Genomic DNA, 14,237 nt, shown 5'->3' with positions numbered 1-14,237 from the left:
CTTTCCTACCTTCTTTCCTTTCCGTTCCTTCCTACCTTTCTTCCATCCCTTTGTTCCATCTTTTCTATCCTTCCTCCAAATTCCTCCCTTCCCTTCCTTCTTTGCCTTCCTTCCATCCCTTCATTCCTTCCATCCTTCCCTTCCCCTTCCTTCCTTCCCTCCTGCCTTTCCTTCCTTCCGTCCTTTCCATCCCTTCCTTCCATACATCCTACCTTCCCCTTCTTTCCTCCCATCCTTCTTCTCTCTCTCCCTACCATCCTTTCTCCTTTTTAAATTTAATTTCAACACCCTATACTTTAATTACCAGCACAGGGAACACTGGGGCACTATAAGCACTCTAAATACAAACTACAAAATATCACTAAAAATTATGCATACCAAAACACATGAAAATATATTAAAATAAAGTATTTCACTTATATTTATACATATTAAATGTAACACAAAGGTTTATTATTTAAAAACATTTTAACACTGATTTAAAGGGATATGGCATATAATAGGCTGTATCTTCCTTCCTTCCCTTTTTTCCATCCTTCCTTCCTTCCATCAATCTTTCCTACCATCCTTTCCTTCCTTCCTTCCATCAATCCTTCCTTCCTTCCCTTCCTTCCTCCAATCAAAAGTTGCTTAAAATTGTATGCTCTATCGGGGGGCGGAGCCAACTACCACAGAAGCAGGGTGCATATCTTGGGAGCTCCTAACATATACCATAATTTTATCAGATTATACTATCGATAACTCCCTCTTATGTCTTTATTTTGGAGATTCATATTGACAACTACCTCTTGGGTATTGTTGGAGGAACCTTGCAGCACTAAAAATCTGAAATTTTTTAATCCTTGCTCTCTACCCTCCATGGTGATACCGAATGTATGAAAACATGGCCGTGCTCCTTCTAACTCAGCTTAAGGATCTACTAGACCGGCACAATGAATCTCTTTTGGAGGCAATAACTGAGGATTTTAGACCTCTCAATATCCACACTAATGCTTCGGCTGTTCTAACTGCATGCGAGGAGCCGTGCGCAGCAGTCACAGTTAATACACAGCAGCCGCCATCTTTACTCCCCGCACCGGGATTTCTCTCACTGCCCGATAACAAAAAAGAGCTTGAGAGGCGAGAGGCTGATGGAGAGCTAGATTTCGTCTCTATACTACATGACCCACAGCTGAACGCGCTCTGCAGCGACTTAGAAGAGGCACCGGTGATAGATACTCACCACCGCATGGCTTCCATCTGCCAACTGGTATGCCGACACCTCTTCGTGATACATGACACAGTCCACGCTATTGACCCAGGGCTAAAAGGTCCTACAATATGTATGCCGCAAACCTGCGGAGTCCTCTGGTACCCGGTCGCTGGTGGTAATTACCCACCATTGTTGAAGCTGCTGCAGCAGGTGAGGGGAACTCCTGGTGATTTCAGAGAGGGGATTGGCTAACCTGGACATTGGCTACCTGGTTTGAGCTTGTTAATATGGTGTCCTATTCTACTAAGATGTCAAGGGACTTTGAATCTTACACTATCTTTTAGGACTATGCAGTGTAAGTTGATGTGGGCACGTGCAGTTACTTTCATGTACAAGCTAGACATTTATCCCAGTCCTAATAACTGAACATTGGCAACGCTTTCTCACTGTCCCTATAACTTTTCAAACACTTCCCCTGGATTCCCACTACGGTGTAATCCCTCTAACAGGAACCCTATATGAAGACTTTACGGTCTGAAGTTTTAGAGTATTGACTCTGTTCCTGAGATCAAACGCTTACGACAATCGCCATTACTAATGAGGATTTTCATACTTTAGTTTATCCAAAGTTTTGTGTATCTCTCTGAATGATTGCTTGCTATTGATTGAATCTGCTATCATCACGTTATATCTCAGATAGGCATTGCACTATCTCCCTATATGCACTCCTAAATGTTGAGTATGTCACATATTCCTCTGTGTTAGCCAGTTGTTTATTGTACCTTCAATCTACAGTGGCCCTAACTTCTATGTTTAACTGCTTTAAATTCTAGTCATAACCTGTCAAATATGTAGAGGGTGTCCCCCTCAATGCAATGAACTATATATTAGGACAAGACCTGTTTCACTGTTCACATAATATGTGGAACGAGGGACATTTCACATCTCAGTACTTCTGTTTAAATGCTTTCTTGCTAATACCTACTCTAAATGTTATACTAATTGTATGCTTTCAATGTTCTCTGCTCAATTACCATGGGTTATTTCTTATATAGACAATGAGAGTAAATTTTTATAATGTATATATTTCAGTACACCCCTCTCAGTTCTAAGCTCTGATTGTTTGTAGCACTCTCTTAAAAACTTAGATGGTGTTTGCTTTCAGATATCACTGTGGTTGCATTAACATCTCGGCAACCTTAAGATCTGGACACTAACAGGTCCTCGCTCATATATGTTTATTGATTTAAACTCACAGGTTGCTTGCACTCTAGTCACGCACTCTGTGAGATAAATGGCATTTTTACATAGCGATATCTTTATTTCACTCCCATGTTTACTTGGGTAAGGCTGGACCTTTGCCCTTCCATGTACTTCCCAATTCTATAGAGATCTCTACTGTAATAGTTACACTTCTGGAGCCATGGTGCTGCCTCTGATTTGGACACACTACTGCTAGCGGCCGGAGCAGTGGGTGCCAGTTTTTTTGCAGGTGAGTGGCTTTACAGAAGAACTTTAGTTCTAGCTACAAGCTGCCATTAATGCATGTTTAACTGCTACACAACCAGAGCAAATGTATATGATTAACACATTTCCATATTCCATTCTTGATAAGCTGACAGATACTGAAGACCCCCGTCCATATAATCAAACTCGGTTTGTCCCGCTAAGTGCTTGCTATACCCCTTTATTATGGATAGTCTCCCCTACCTTATTTTGGTACATACCCTTGAAACACAGTTCACCCTAGCCCATATTAAGTGTCTACAGGTTCTTATTATAAGTGGAGCTATACATCTTTATTACTATTTGCTTTTATCAAATATTTTAATAATGTGAAGTTTATTTTATCATACTTCCCATACTTAAATGCCCACCTCCCCCCCCCCCCATAATAATACGCCTCCTAATTTAGGAGATTTAACTACACGGCTTATCTTACCTATGCCGTATCCTGCTTATCTCTATTTACTTATTTTATCATGCTAGTTATACCAGTTCTACCACTCGTTAAGTTATATCCTTAAACACAACCTATTCATATACTCAATTACAATAACTATCTATATCACATATCCCATTAGACGCAACGTAACTATACTCTCTCATTCATCCCTACTCATCACAACTCACTATCTATAGAAAAAAGAGGTTTGTTTTGTGACCCTGAGGAGGTCTTTTTCCCCCCATACTAACCTTCGCTAGCTGTTTTTCTTTGCTGATGTTTAGGGTCCAAGAGAGGCCTCTTGAGTTAATCAGAAGGCCTTCATTTTAATAGGCAAATCACAACCGCACAATTGAATTGTTCATTACTGCTTGTTCTCCTTCCTAGATGTTTGTATACATTTAACATTGTAATGTATTTGACATTTTTCGCAATGATTACTTGTGCATATTGTTTTCCAGTTTCATTTTGTGATTTGCTTTTTGAAACCTCAATAAAAGAAAATATTTTTTTTTAAAAATTGTATGCTCTATCTGAATCACAAGAAAAAAAATGTGTTAAATGTTTCTTTAAAAAGGTCTTTCATTTGTGTAAAAAATGTGCCAAGGCTCCCTAGAGAACTTCAAAATTCTGCAAATTGCCTAAACCAGTTATTTAATTTTCAGCATTTTCAGGTTATAGAATTAGCTTTTTGGAAGTGTATAATGTGCTCCTAAAGTCTTATACATAACATACTGCACTCCACACCATTTAAATATACCTAGATGAGTGCTTACAGAATGCTGCCGTCAATTTGTAACATTTACTAGGACATTTGTACACTTTTTGAAAATAACCAGTGGTGTCTGGTGAACTAATTCTGGTTGCAAGGTAACAACTCAATGGCCAGTAGAGCTAGGATGTTACTTTGGGTAGCTCAAGATATTCTACAAAGAGGTTACAGTGAGTACAAATGACTATGTGTTATGAGACAAACTCTTTTATATAGTCATGAAAACTATAACCATGAATCATATACTGAACCTAAATAGTACAGGAAGATCCATTACTTAAAGTGAATGTAAATTTTGATGCTAAAGTGCCCAGCTTTTAAAACTTTGATTAAAAACAGGGTCACTTTAATTCATCAAAATTTACATTTCACTCCTGTTGTGAAAAAAAAATTACCTTTTAAACTTCACAGCAGTTCCAGCTTCCTCCAGTCTCACAAGCCATTTTTGATGTCAGAAATGATTGATAGGTCATCCTCCAATCACAGCTTCCCCCCCGGGGGAATCAGTGTCTTATTCAATGCTGTGATTGGAGGAAGCCGGATGCCTCATTTTAGACCCAGAAATAGGCTTTGCTATGGGTGGAGGAAGCTGGAGCTGCTGTGAAGATTAAAAGGTAAGTTTTTTTCACAACATGAGTGAAATGTAAATGTTGATGAATTAAAGTGCCCCTGTTTTTAATCAAAGTTTTAAAAACCGGGCACTTTAGCATCTCAATTTACATTCACTTTAACTCTTCAAACCCATTCAGACACTCATAAATCCAAATTAAATCAACACCAGCTAAATAAAATAGATACTTTTGGTAAAGGACCAATAACTTTTTTTAATATAGTGAGTATTTAGCTTCCAAATAAAGGAGTGGATGTATTGGCAACTTTTATAGTATCTACTGGGCTAGATTACAAGTATATAGGGCTAGATTTATAGTATATACTGGGGTAGATTACAAGTATATAGGGCTAGATTTATAGTATACACTGGGCTAGATTACAAGTATATAGGGCTAGATTTATAGTATATACTGAGCTAGATTACAAGTATATAGGGCTAGATTTATAGTATATACTGGGCTCCACTTAAGTTGCGCTCACATTACAAGTTGGGCAAAATCGCAATTTACGCTACAATCGTTACATTACAAAGTACAGTTACACTCATATTACAAAGTACAGTTACACTCATATTAACACTATCTTATAAAAACTATATTAAAAATGATTGGCTAATGGCAGTCACATGATACAGGGGCCAGTAAATTAAAGGACATTTTGAAATTTGTTAGAAAACATTCTATTGCTTATAGTAAGTGCTATTGCATTGTATTTTTATAATCCATGTGTTTTTTATTAAAGGGACACAGAACTCAAATTTTTTTTCTTTCGTGATTCAGATAGAGCATGTAATTTTAAGCAACTTTCTAATTTACTCCTATTATAAAATGTTCTTCATTCTCTTGCTATCTTTATTTGAAAAGCAAAAATGTATGTTTAGATGCCGGCCCATTTTTAGTGAACAACCTGGGTTGTCCTTGCTGATTGGACAGCACCAATAAATAAGTGCTGGCCAATGTCCTGAACCAAAAATTGGCTGACTCCTTACCTTAGATGTCTTCTTTTTCAAATAAAGATAGCAAGAGAACGAAGAAAATTGATAATAGGAGAAAATTAGAAAGTTGCTTAAAATTGCATGCTCTATCTGAATCACAAAAGAAAAAAATTGGGTTCAGTGTCCCTTTAAGCAATTCTACTGTATTTAATGGTCATTAAAGGGACACTCCAGACAAAATTGGAATCCACATGAATGCATTTCAGTTTTGAATTGAAGCATTTTTGTAATATACATGTATTAGCAAAAATGCTTCTATCACAAGCTATAGCTGTTTCAAAAGCCTTCAGAGTGCCTTAGGTGCTTGTACCATCTGGTAATGACTACATTTGTTAATTACTGACATGATACAGGCCCCACTGGTGCCCTGAGCATCTGCAATATTTAAAATGCTGGTGCGCTAAGAAGCTATGCTTCACATGCACGTGCAGAAAAAAATGCTAACACTGAAACAGTGATAAGGTTTACTAGAAGCATTTTTGCCAATACATGTATATTGCAAATATGTTTCTATTCAAAGAAGTAATTCATCTATGCGCATTTAAATGTTGACCGGGATGTCCCTTTAATAGTATGTAAGGCAAGACATAATAAATTGCATTTAGATATCATCTTTGTGAATATTTGTTGTGTTTATTAAAGTATTCCATTACAGCATATAACTTAAAAACCATTCTGCACATTATAATTTATTTTCCTATCTCTTTCTAACGTTTTTTTTAGTTATTTTAGTTTTGTTTTGCTTTTTCTGTTATGTTAAATATTCACTTTTTTATGTTGTGAACCAGGTATAATGAATAACATTGTGAGTGTTTGTGAGTGTTTCCAAATAATAATAAAAAAAAAAGACAAAATATTTTTCTGCTAATTCATTTTTATTGATAGAAAACTCCCCAGTTATACAAGTTGCTAAGCAAAGTTGATATGTTTTTTCTTCCCATAGTAATAACGATAAGGAGAGGGACAGAATGAAATCCAAGTTGCTCCTTAATTGCTTGCAATTTTCTGGAGAAAAAAAAAAACATTACATCAAATTACATCAAATATAAAAGATATTTCAGCTCAGACATAAAGATAGCATAAAGGTATATATATTTATATATATATTTATATATATATATACACACGTATAAATAAAGAACTTATGGGTGAAAAGAGATCTATAACTGGTGATGATCACTCAGACATAAAGATAGCATAAAGGTATATATATTTATATATATATATATATATATATACACACGTATAAATAAAGAACTTATGGGTGAAAAGAGATCTATAACTGGTGATGATCACTGATGTGTAATTTACAATTTATTTTATATTACCCTTAACATGAGCAGAAAAACCTAATAACATTTCTCTCAACAAACCATAAAATCTCAGTTGTGGTGCTGTAGAGTAAGCTTATGAACTGTGTATCATTTTCTACTCACCTGGTTGATCCAGTCAATGTAAGCAGAGACGCGGGTGAACACTGTAGGCTTCTTGGCATAATTACACCTCAATCCAGATCCGAAACTAACAACTCCATGTACTGACCAACTTCCATCACTTGCCTGGCAGTTCAGAGGGCCACCAGAATCTCCCTGCATTGACCAAGAGATTATGCATGAGGTCAGCGCATTTTAATGGGACAGGTCAATGTGTGTTTAATTTCATTAATTTTATTCTATTGTTCAGAAAAAGAAAATACTTCACTTACAGGTTTTTTTTTAAAAAAAATTTAAACTGAAAAAATTTTTTTTAGTTGTGCAATGTGTTGTTAAAAAAAATTGACTTTTTGAACAGCATTCAAATTCAATATTGTCTTAACCTAACAATTCAAACAAATTAATTCAGTAAAACATTAATATAAGACCTTCCTAAGACAATTCATAAAAAAAAAAATCTAAGCAGAAGTGGAGTCCACCTTAGGGAATATCATCCTTACTGAGGGTTGGATTTTAGATAAAAAGATTCGTATTAAAAATCCTTTTAAAAGACAAAAAATTGTCAAAAACGTGTCCAATCTTATAGACATTTCTGGAGACCATATCTCAAAAAGGTATTAACATTCTTGATACTGTTCAATTTTTGGCTACAAAAATGATGCATATTCTAAAATTAAAACATTCAAGCAAATGCTTAATAGGTATAGATTAGAGAAGAATAGAGAGAAGAAATGATAGAAATCTTCAAGTACATAAAAGGAATTAATATGTGGGTGACATCAAGACTTCAGGCTCGCTGGAAACAGCAGTTATGAAGCAGCGGTCTAAAGACCGCTGCTCCATAACTTGTCCGCTGCCTCTGAGGCTGCGGTCTTCAATCCGCCCGATCCTATACGATCGGGCTGATTGACACCCCCAGCATATGTTGGCGGCATTCAGCGATGTCTGGCAGACATGATACGCTACAGTGCACCATGGCGGACAGAGATTGGTAAATATACCCCATGTTCTCTTGTTGCAGGGTAGTAGGTTAAGGAGTAATTTGTAGAAGCAAAGGTGGTTGATTCATGGACTAGACTTCCAGTAGAAGTGGTAAGAACAAATACTGTAAGTAAATTTAAGAAAAACTGGATTATGGATCAGGTTATACAAACAGTGAATTAAGTGTATACTCAGAAAACAATAAACACACTCATTGGGCCTTCTCGCTATTATCATCTAAGATAGAAAAACTAAAATGCTTTTTCAGAAGTCAAAATATATTTTAAAAAAGCAAATTATGATATCAGGGAGCAGTTACGTAGACTGAGATTGTAAACCTAAAATATGTCAAACTTGGTGAAATACTGTAAAGCATAGAACCCTTGGTTTCTTACGTTGCAGCCAGAAACAATTCCGTCACCACCAGCGCAAACCATGGTTGCCTTAACTTGGGTTCCCCACCAGTCGCGCTGAGAGCAAGTTGCGTGATCGACCACTGGGAGAAGAGCTTGCTGCAAGTTGTCAGCAATAGGTCCGTTGGCTGAAACACAACATCATGTTTGTCATATAGGATGTCTATATAGATCTGTGTGATCAGAGCTGTCACATACTGCATATTAGTGTTTATATTAGCAGTGTGCATATCATTAGGTAATGGTATTAATAATAACTAATCTTGTAATGGATCCTATAGGCTAATTAAAGGGACAATGATACATGGACTAGATTAGCAATGCAATGAAATAGCTCATTTTAACTTGATTGACATTTTTGTTTTGTTCCACTAATAAATAATTAAAATTAAGAGATTGGGAAAGACCCAACTCTCGGGTTGCTTTAATGGAATTTTTCTAAGTGTTCAATTGATCCATTTAGAGTTGTGATATATAGCATTAATGGGAGCCCAGGGAGGCGTAAAACAAAATATATTTCTATTAATGTGTTTTTTTATTGTGAAAATGTGAGTCACATAATGAAATTACAATATAAAGAAAGAAGTTAATTCTTGTGCTGTGGGAGACTCTGTAGCAACTGTAGTTATTTCCTGAAGAAAAAATATACAACATTGTTTACAGTATATATACTGCATAAATGAATGCAAGAGCAATAACTCTTATAGCAAATTGACACTTTAGATGTAGACCCTGATTCTGTATGCATAAAATGTTTGATTTTGACAACTAAATTATTAGAGAAAACATAGAAATAAGTGACACCCATATTAATTTGTTCTCTTACTGTATAGACGTCCCCATCCGGTCACATAGCAAGGGTAGTTGTTGGCAAGCAATTCTCCATCAGCGGGCAGACAGGCAGCTTGGATTTTGTCACTAAAGACCACAGGCTGTGACAGTTTGATCAATGCAATGTCATTGCTATAACAAACAGATTAATGAAATTGTAATTCCAGTGAATAATAACTCTAGTATAATATTATGTTAAAGGGACATTAAACACTTTGAGATGGTGATATGCAATGATAAATTATATCTCTTAAAAAAACTCTGCAATATACTTTCATTATTTATTTTGTCCCCCTTTTCCTGTAATTACATTTTGAAACTGTGAGCTTTTCAGTTCCTGTTAGAAATTGAAGTGCAGAACACTTTTATATTCCCCACAGCCATTGGCTGCACACTCTAGTGACCTATTTATAACTGTTTCTAATTGGCTGCAGCAGAGAAGGTAACCTAAGTTACAACATGGCAGCTCCCATTGCTTTATAAACACTAAAACTTTACACTTATTTTGTCAATATTTAAACAACTAATGAAACTTTAAAAAATACACCTGCATGTTATTCTCAGACTAATCTTTTCTTTGAATGTGTCATTCTATCTAGCATTTGTTTAGTGTTTAATGTCCCTTTAATAGCATATTCAATGCTGTAAATAAAATGTGCATGGGTACATTAAATGCTAAAGAGGGTCCAACAATTCACTGCAGGCTACTCAGGAAGCCAGCAGGTTTACATATATATTTATAGGCTGGGCAGGGGCATTTTCTGGGCAAGGGTTTGGGCACAGCAGTGCCTATGACTGCACACAAACTAAATGCACTAATTTTGACTTGGCAATAAAGGGACTTGCCTAATCCCAAGTACAAAATACAACCAACAAAAGGATTAGAAAAATTAATGACCAATGTTACTTCATCAAAGATCCAATTAAAATAATAGCTACAAATGTTTACAAATAAATATTTGTAAATATTTGACATCAGAGACAATATACAGCAAATTAACTAAGAGTTAGATTCTTTGCTCCAATCAATGAAATGTGAAGTGCACAAGAATTAATTTGGTTCCCAGTTTTACTTACACAATGAGGAAGGAATTCCAGCTTTCATGTACAATAATTGTTTCAGGAGAGATAATAACAGATCCTTCCTCTTCAGTCTGCAGACTGTTTTTCCCCAGGACCACTCTGTAGGTACGGCTGGAGCTGGGGGGAAAATCAATAAAGTAAGTTTCAACCCTATACAAATAAATGGAATTTAAAAACGTACTCCATCGCTGCACGACTTACCCCCTTCACTGTGCTAGGTTCTCATGCCATGTGTCACAGCATGAGAATGAGGCTCCCATTGGAGCCTATGAAAGCACGCTCTGGTGAGCGCAATGCTTCCTAGCAATGCAAATGCAAGTTTGCGTTTGTATTGAGGTTAACTTGTAAAACCAGCGCACATTAGGGTGCGCTGGTATTACTCAGTGGAGTGCTAATATCGCTTTCACACAAGCGATATTTAGTGCTCCACTTGTAATCTAGGTCCAGGTCTTTGCAGGAACAGGGACTGTGATTTTAGTAGATACTCATTAAAAGAGATATTCTTCATAAATAAAATAAAGTAGACTGTCCCTTTAAGTGAGGATACCTGATACAGTGAGCAGCTGTCAGGACCCAGTTGGAAGCAATGAGAGTTCCTCCGCAGGTGTGTCCCCAAGCACTGGTTCCCTGATACTGCAGTGAGATCTACAAATACAGAAAGTCACAGTTACGTATTGTGCACCTGGGTCTTGCTGTGCATCCTCTGAGACAAGCAGAGTATCCCCTTACCTGCCATGGCCAACTGTTTGCCCTCACATCATGTCCTCCAACCACTCTGGACAGAATGGGCTGGTATGTGGGAACGCCACAGCTGTGGGCTAAAATATGGAATCAACAGCTCAGTATCAAATCAGAAATAAGTTTAAAGGGATAGGAAAATCAAATTAAATTTGCATGATTCAGATAGAGAATGTCATTTTAAAGGGCCAGTAAACCTAAAAAATAATGTTATATAATTCTGCACATAGTGGGTTTTCCAGACACGCCCTCTGTGCTCTACTGAGCGGGTCTGTTTTTTCTTCAGAGCGCATCGGGCCAGCTGTTTAGTCAGAGCCCGGCGCGACCGCGCCATAACATTCAATGCAGCTCGCTCCTGCTCTTCTCCATTTATACTTCTTCGCTGGGTAAACTTATCAACAGTTATGGCTTCAAATATCACCTCTATGCTGATGACACCCAAATCTACCTCTCCACCCCTGCTCTATCTCCCTCTGTCCTTTCTCATGTCAGCGACTGCTTATCTGGCATTTCTTCCTGGATGGCCTTTTCACCACCTAAAGATTAACGTGTCAAAGACTGAGCTCCTTCTTATCCCCCCCCCCCCCCCCAAGCTCTACACCGACTTCTAACTTCTCTATCCCTGTTGGTGGCATCGCCATTTCCCCATCGCCCCAAGTCCGCTGCCTCAGAGTTACACTTGACTCAAATCTATCCTTGTCCCCCATATCCAATCGCTTTCTACATCCTGCCACAACCATCTACGCAATATTTCCAAGATTCGCCCTTTTCTGAGCGCTAACACCACAAAGCAAATAATCCACACCCTTGTTATTTCCCGACTTGACTACTGCAATAACCTACTTACTGGCCTTCCTCTTTCCTCCCTCTCCCCCCTTCAATCCATCCTAAATGCCTCTGCCAGGCTGATCCACCTTTCCTGTCGCTCTGTATCTGCTGCACCTCTCTGCGAGTCTCTTCATTGGCTCCCCATTCACAGCAGAATTAAATTCAAAATTCTCACCCTTACATACAAAGCTCTCACCAGCGCCACTCCCCTCTACCTATCCTCTCTAATACACAAGTATACTCCAGCCCGCCCACTAAGATCCAACAATGACCTGCTCCTTGCATCCGCGACTATCACCTCTTCTCATACTAGACTGCAGGACTTCTGTTGTGCAGCACCTACCCTCTGGAACACTCTCCCTCGTGCTGTCCGGCATTGCCCTAATTTTTCTTCCTTTGAATGCTCCCTTAAGACTTTTCTGTTCAGGGAAGCCTACCACCCAACTCAATAATAAATGACTTTCACTTACCTTAAATTTCCCTCATCTAACTCTGCATTAACATCTTTCTCAATCTTGCAGTCCTCATCTCTTGTTTCTCAACCTCCTAGCCTTCTAGATTGTAAGTTCCCAGGGGAATAGGGCTCTCAATTCCTCCTGTAGGTGTTTGTAAATTTTGTCCTGTCTCTTACAAGTTTTATATCATTGTTTTATTTAAATGAATTGTATCCATGGACAGCGCTGCGGAATATGTTGGCGCTTCATAAATAAAGTATAATAATAATAATAATAATATGTATGTTCTATGACTGAAACTTGGATGATTATATTCTATACAACTGGTGGCTGTTTGTGTAATTATAGGCACGATATATAAGGGACACTATCTAAAGATCTGTAAAGATAGAAGCCAGTAAAGACAAAGGGACCAATTTATCAAGGGCAGAATGGCCCCTGATGCCCCTGTTTCCGTGCAAGCCTTTAGGCTCGCCATTAACAGCAGTTATGAAGCAGCGGTCTTAAGACCTCTGCTTCTTAACTGGTCTGCCTGCTCTGAGGCTGCAGACATCAATCCACCTGATCTCATACAATCAGGCTGATTGACACCCCCTGCTAGCGGCCGATTGGCCACAAATCTGCAGGGGGCGGCATTGCACAAGCAGTTCACCAGAACTGCTTGTGCAATGATAAATGAAGACAGCGTATGCTGTCGGCAATCATCGATTTCTGCCGGACATGATCCGCTAGCGGATCATGTCAGACAGACCGATGATAAATCGGCCCCAAAATATAATATCGGGCCACTAGGTTTTGTCTTCATCATTTTTTTCATTGTAAGGTAGTCTATCATTTCTTCATTGTATACAATTTGATTAAATAAGAGTTAAAACTTATATATTCATGAATTTAGAGTCATGAGATTCTATTTTAGACAAAAATCTCAGCAATTATATCACGATAATTAGTAGTTTATATATATATATATATATATATATATACTGTATATGTGTGTGTGTGTATAGATAGATTGATAGATAGATAGATAGATAGATAGATAGATAGATAGATAGATAGACAGACAGAGAGATAAATATATGCTATGAAATTAATTTTAAAAAATAATATTTTTTAATGTATAAAAATGAGTTCTGTAAATCTTGATTTTAATTCACAAGTAAAGGCATTCACAGAAATCCATGAGATGTGGGTGTGTCATTGCAACCATAGTCTATGCTAAAAACCCATAGGTTGGCTGTCCAGATCTAGACTGTGATTGGCTGCACATGATACAACCATATGAGTTTCACAAGATCCTTAGATCTCAGATTATAATCTGAAACTATATGTACTTTTAAAGCACTAATTATTCATGAATAACAACAAAAACAAAAGAAAAGTAATATAAATATATTCTCATTTAATCCTAAATAGTTTTTATCCATTGAAGTAGGTGTAAACTTACCATAGCCCAGGAAGATCGCAAGAAAAACCAACTTGAACATTTTGCTTTGTTAGACTGATCCAGTAAAGTCTGTGACTTATATATACAACGTTATGTCTGTCACCTTTTATGATTAAAGGCAGTTTGATAAGAATAGTCCAAGAGAGCGCTGCCAATTCTGATAGGAGGACATCATGCGATTTGGTTCTGTATCTAAATTATCAGTTTTTCTAGCTTGGCATATAGGTGACGATGTGCAATAGTAGCCAGAAAAGACAGCTGCGACTTTTTCCACCAAACTTGTTAAATTAACCTTCAACTTTAAATATTTAAAATTTTAAGGTAGAAGTTGGCTAAGGCTCAAAAGAAAGGATATTGTGTATTGCAGCTCTCTCTTGTAGACAACAGTCTAAAGCAGGGGTCTAAAGCAGGGGTTCTTAACTGGGGGCATCTATATTCCATGGGTGTATGGAAAGGAAGCCAAGGAACAGAAGTATGGGACAGGATCTCTGAATAATTGAAAACAAATTGTTG

The 14,237-nt window shown here is 37.4% G+C and overlaps 1 protein-coding gene across 1 annotated transcript; it reads right to left on the bottom strand.

Annotated features, from left to right (window-relative positions):
- Positions 1-6,369: 6,369 nt before the first annotated feature.
- Positions 6,370-13,829, bottom strand: LOC128638397 (chymotrypsin-C). Its single transcript, XM_053690335.1, has 8 exons — positions 13,725-13,829; positions 10,986-11,074; positions 10,804-10,901; positions 10,251-10,373; positions 9,169-9,305; positions 8,325-8,470; positions 6,952-7,104; positions 6,370-6,520 (listed from the first exon to the last, which is right to left on the bottom strand). Exons 1-8 carry the CDS (start codon positions 13,762-13,764, stop codon positions 6,503-6,505), a joined length of 804 nt encoding a protein of 267 aa, XP_053546310.1. The 5' UTR covers positions 13,765-13,829; the 3' UTR covers positions 6,370-6,502.
- Positions 13,830-14,237: the final 408 nt, after the last annotated feature.

Source organism: Bombina bombina, chromosome 8 (genome assembly GCF_027579735.1).
Source record: "Bombina bombina isolate aBomBom1 chromosome 8, aBomBom1.pri, whole genome shotgun sequence".
NCBI lineage: Eukaryota > Metazoa > Chordata > Amphibia > Anura > Bombinatoridae > Bombina > Bombina bombina.
The sequence above is the reverse complement of the archived record's forward strand: the minus strand, read 5'-3'. Positions and strand labels throughout refer to the sequence as shown.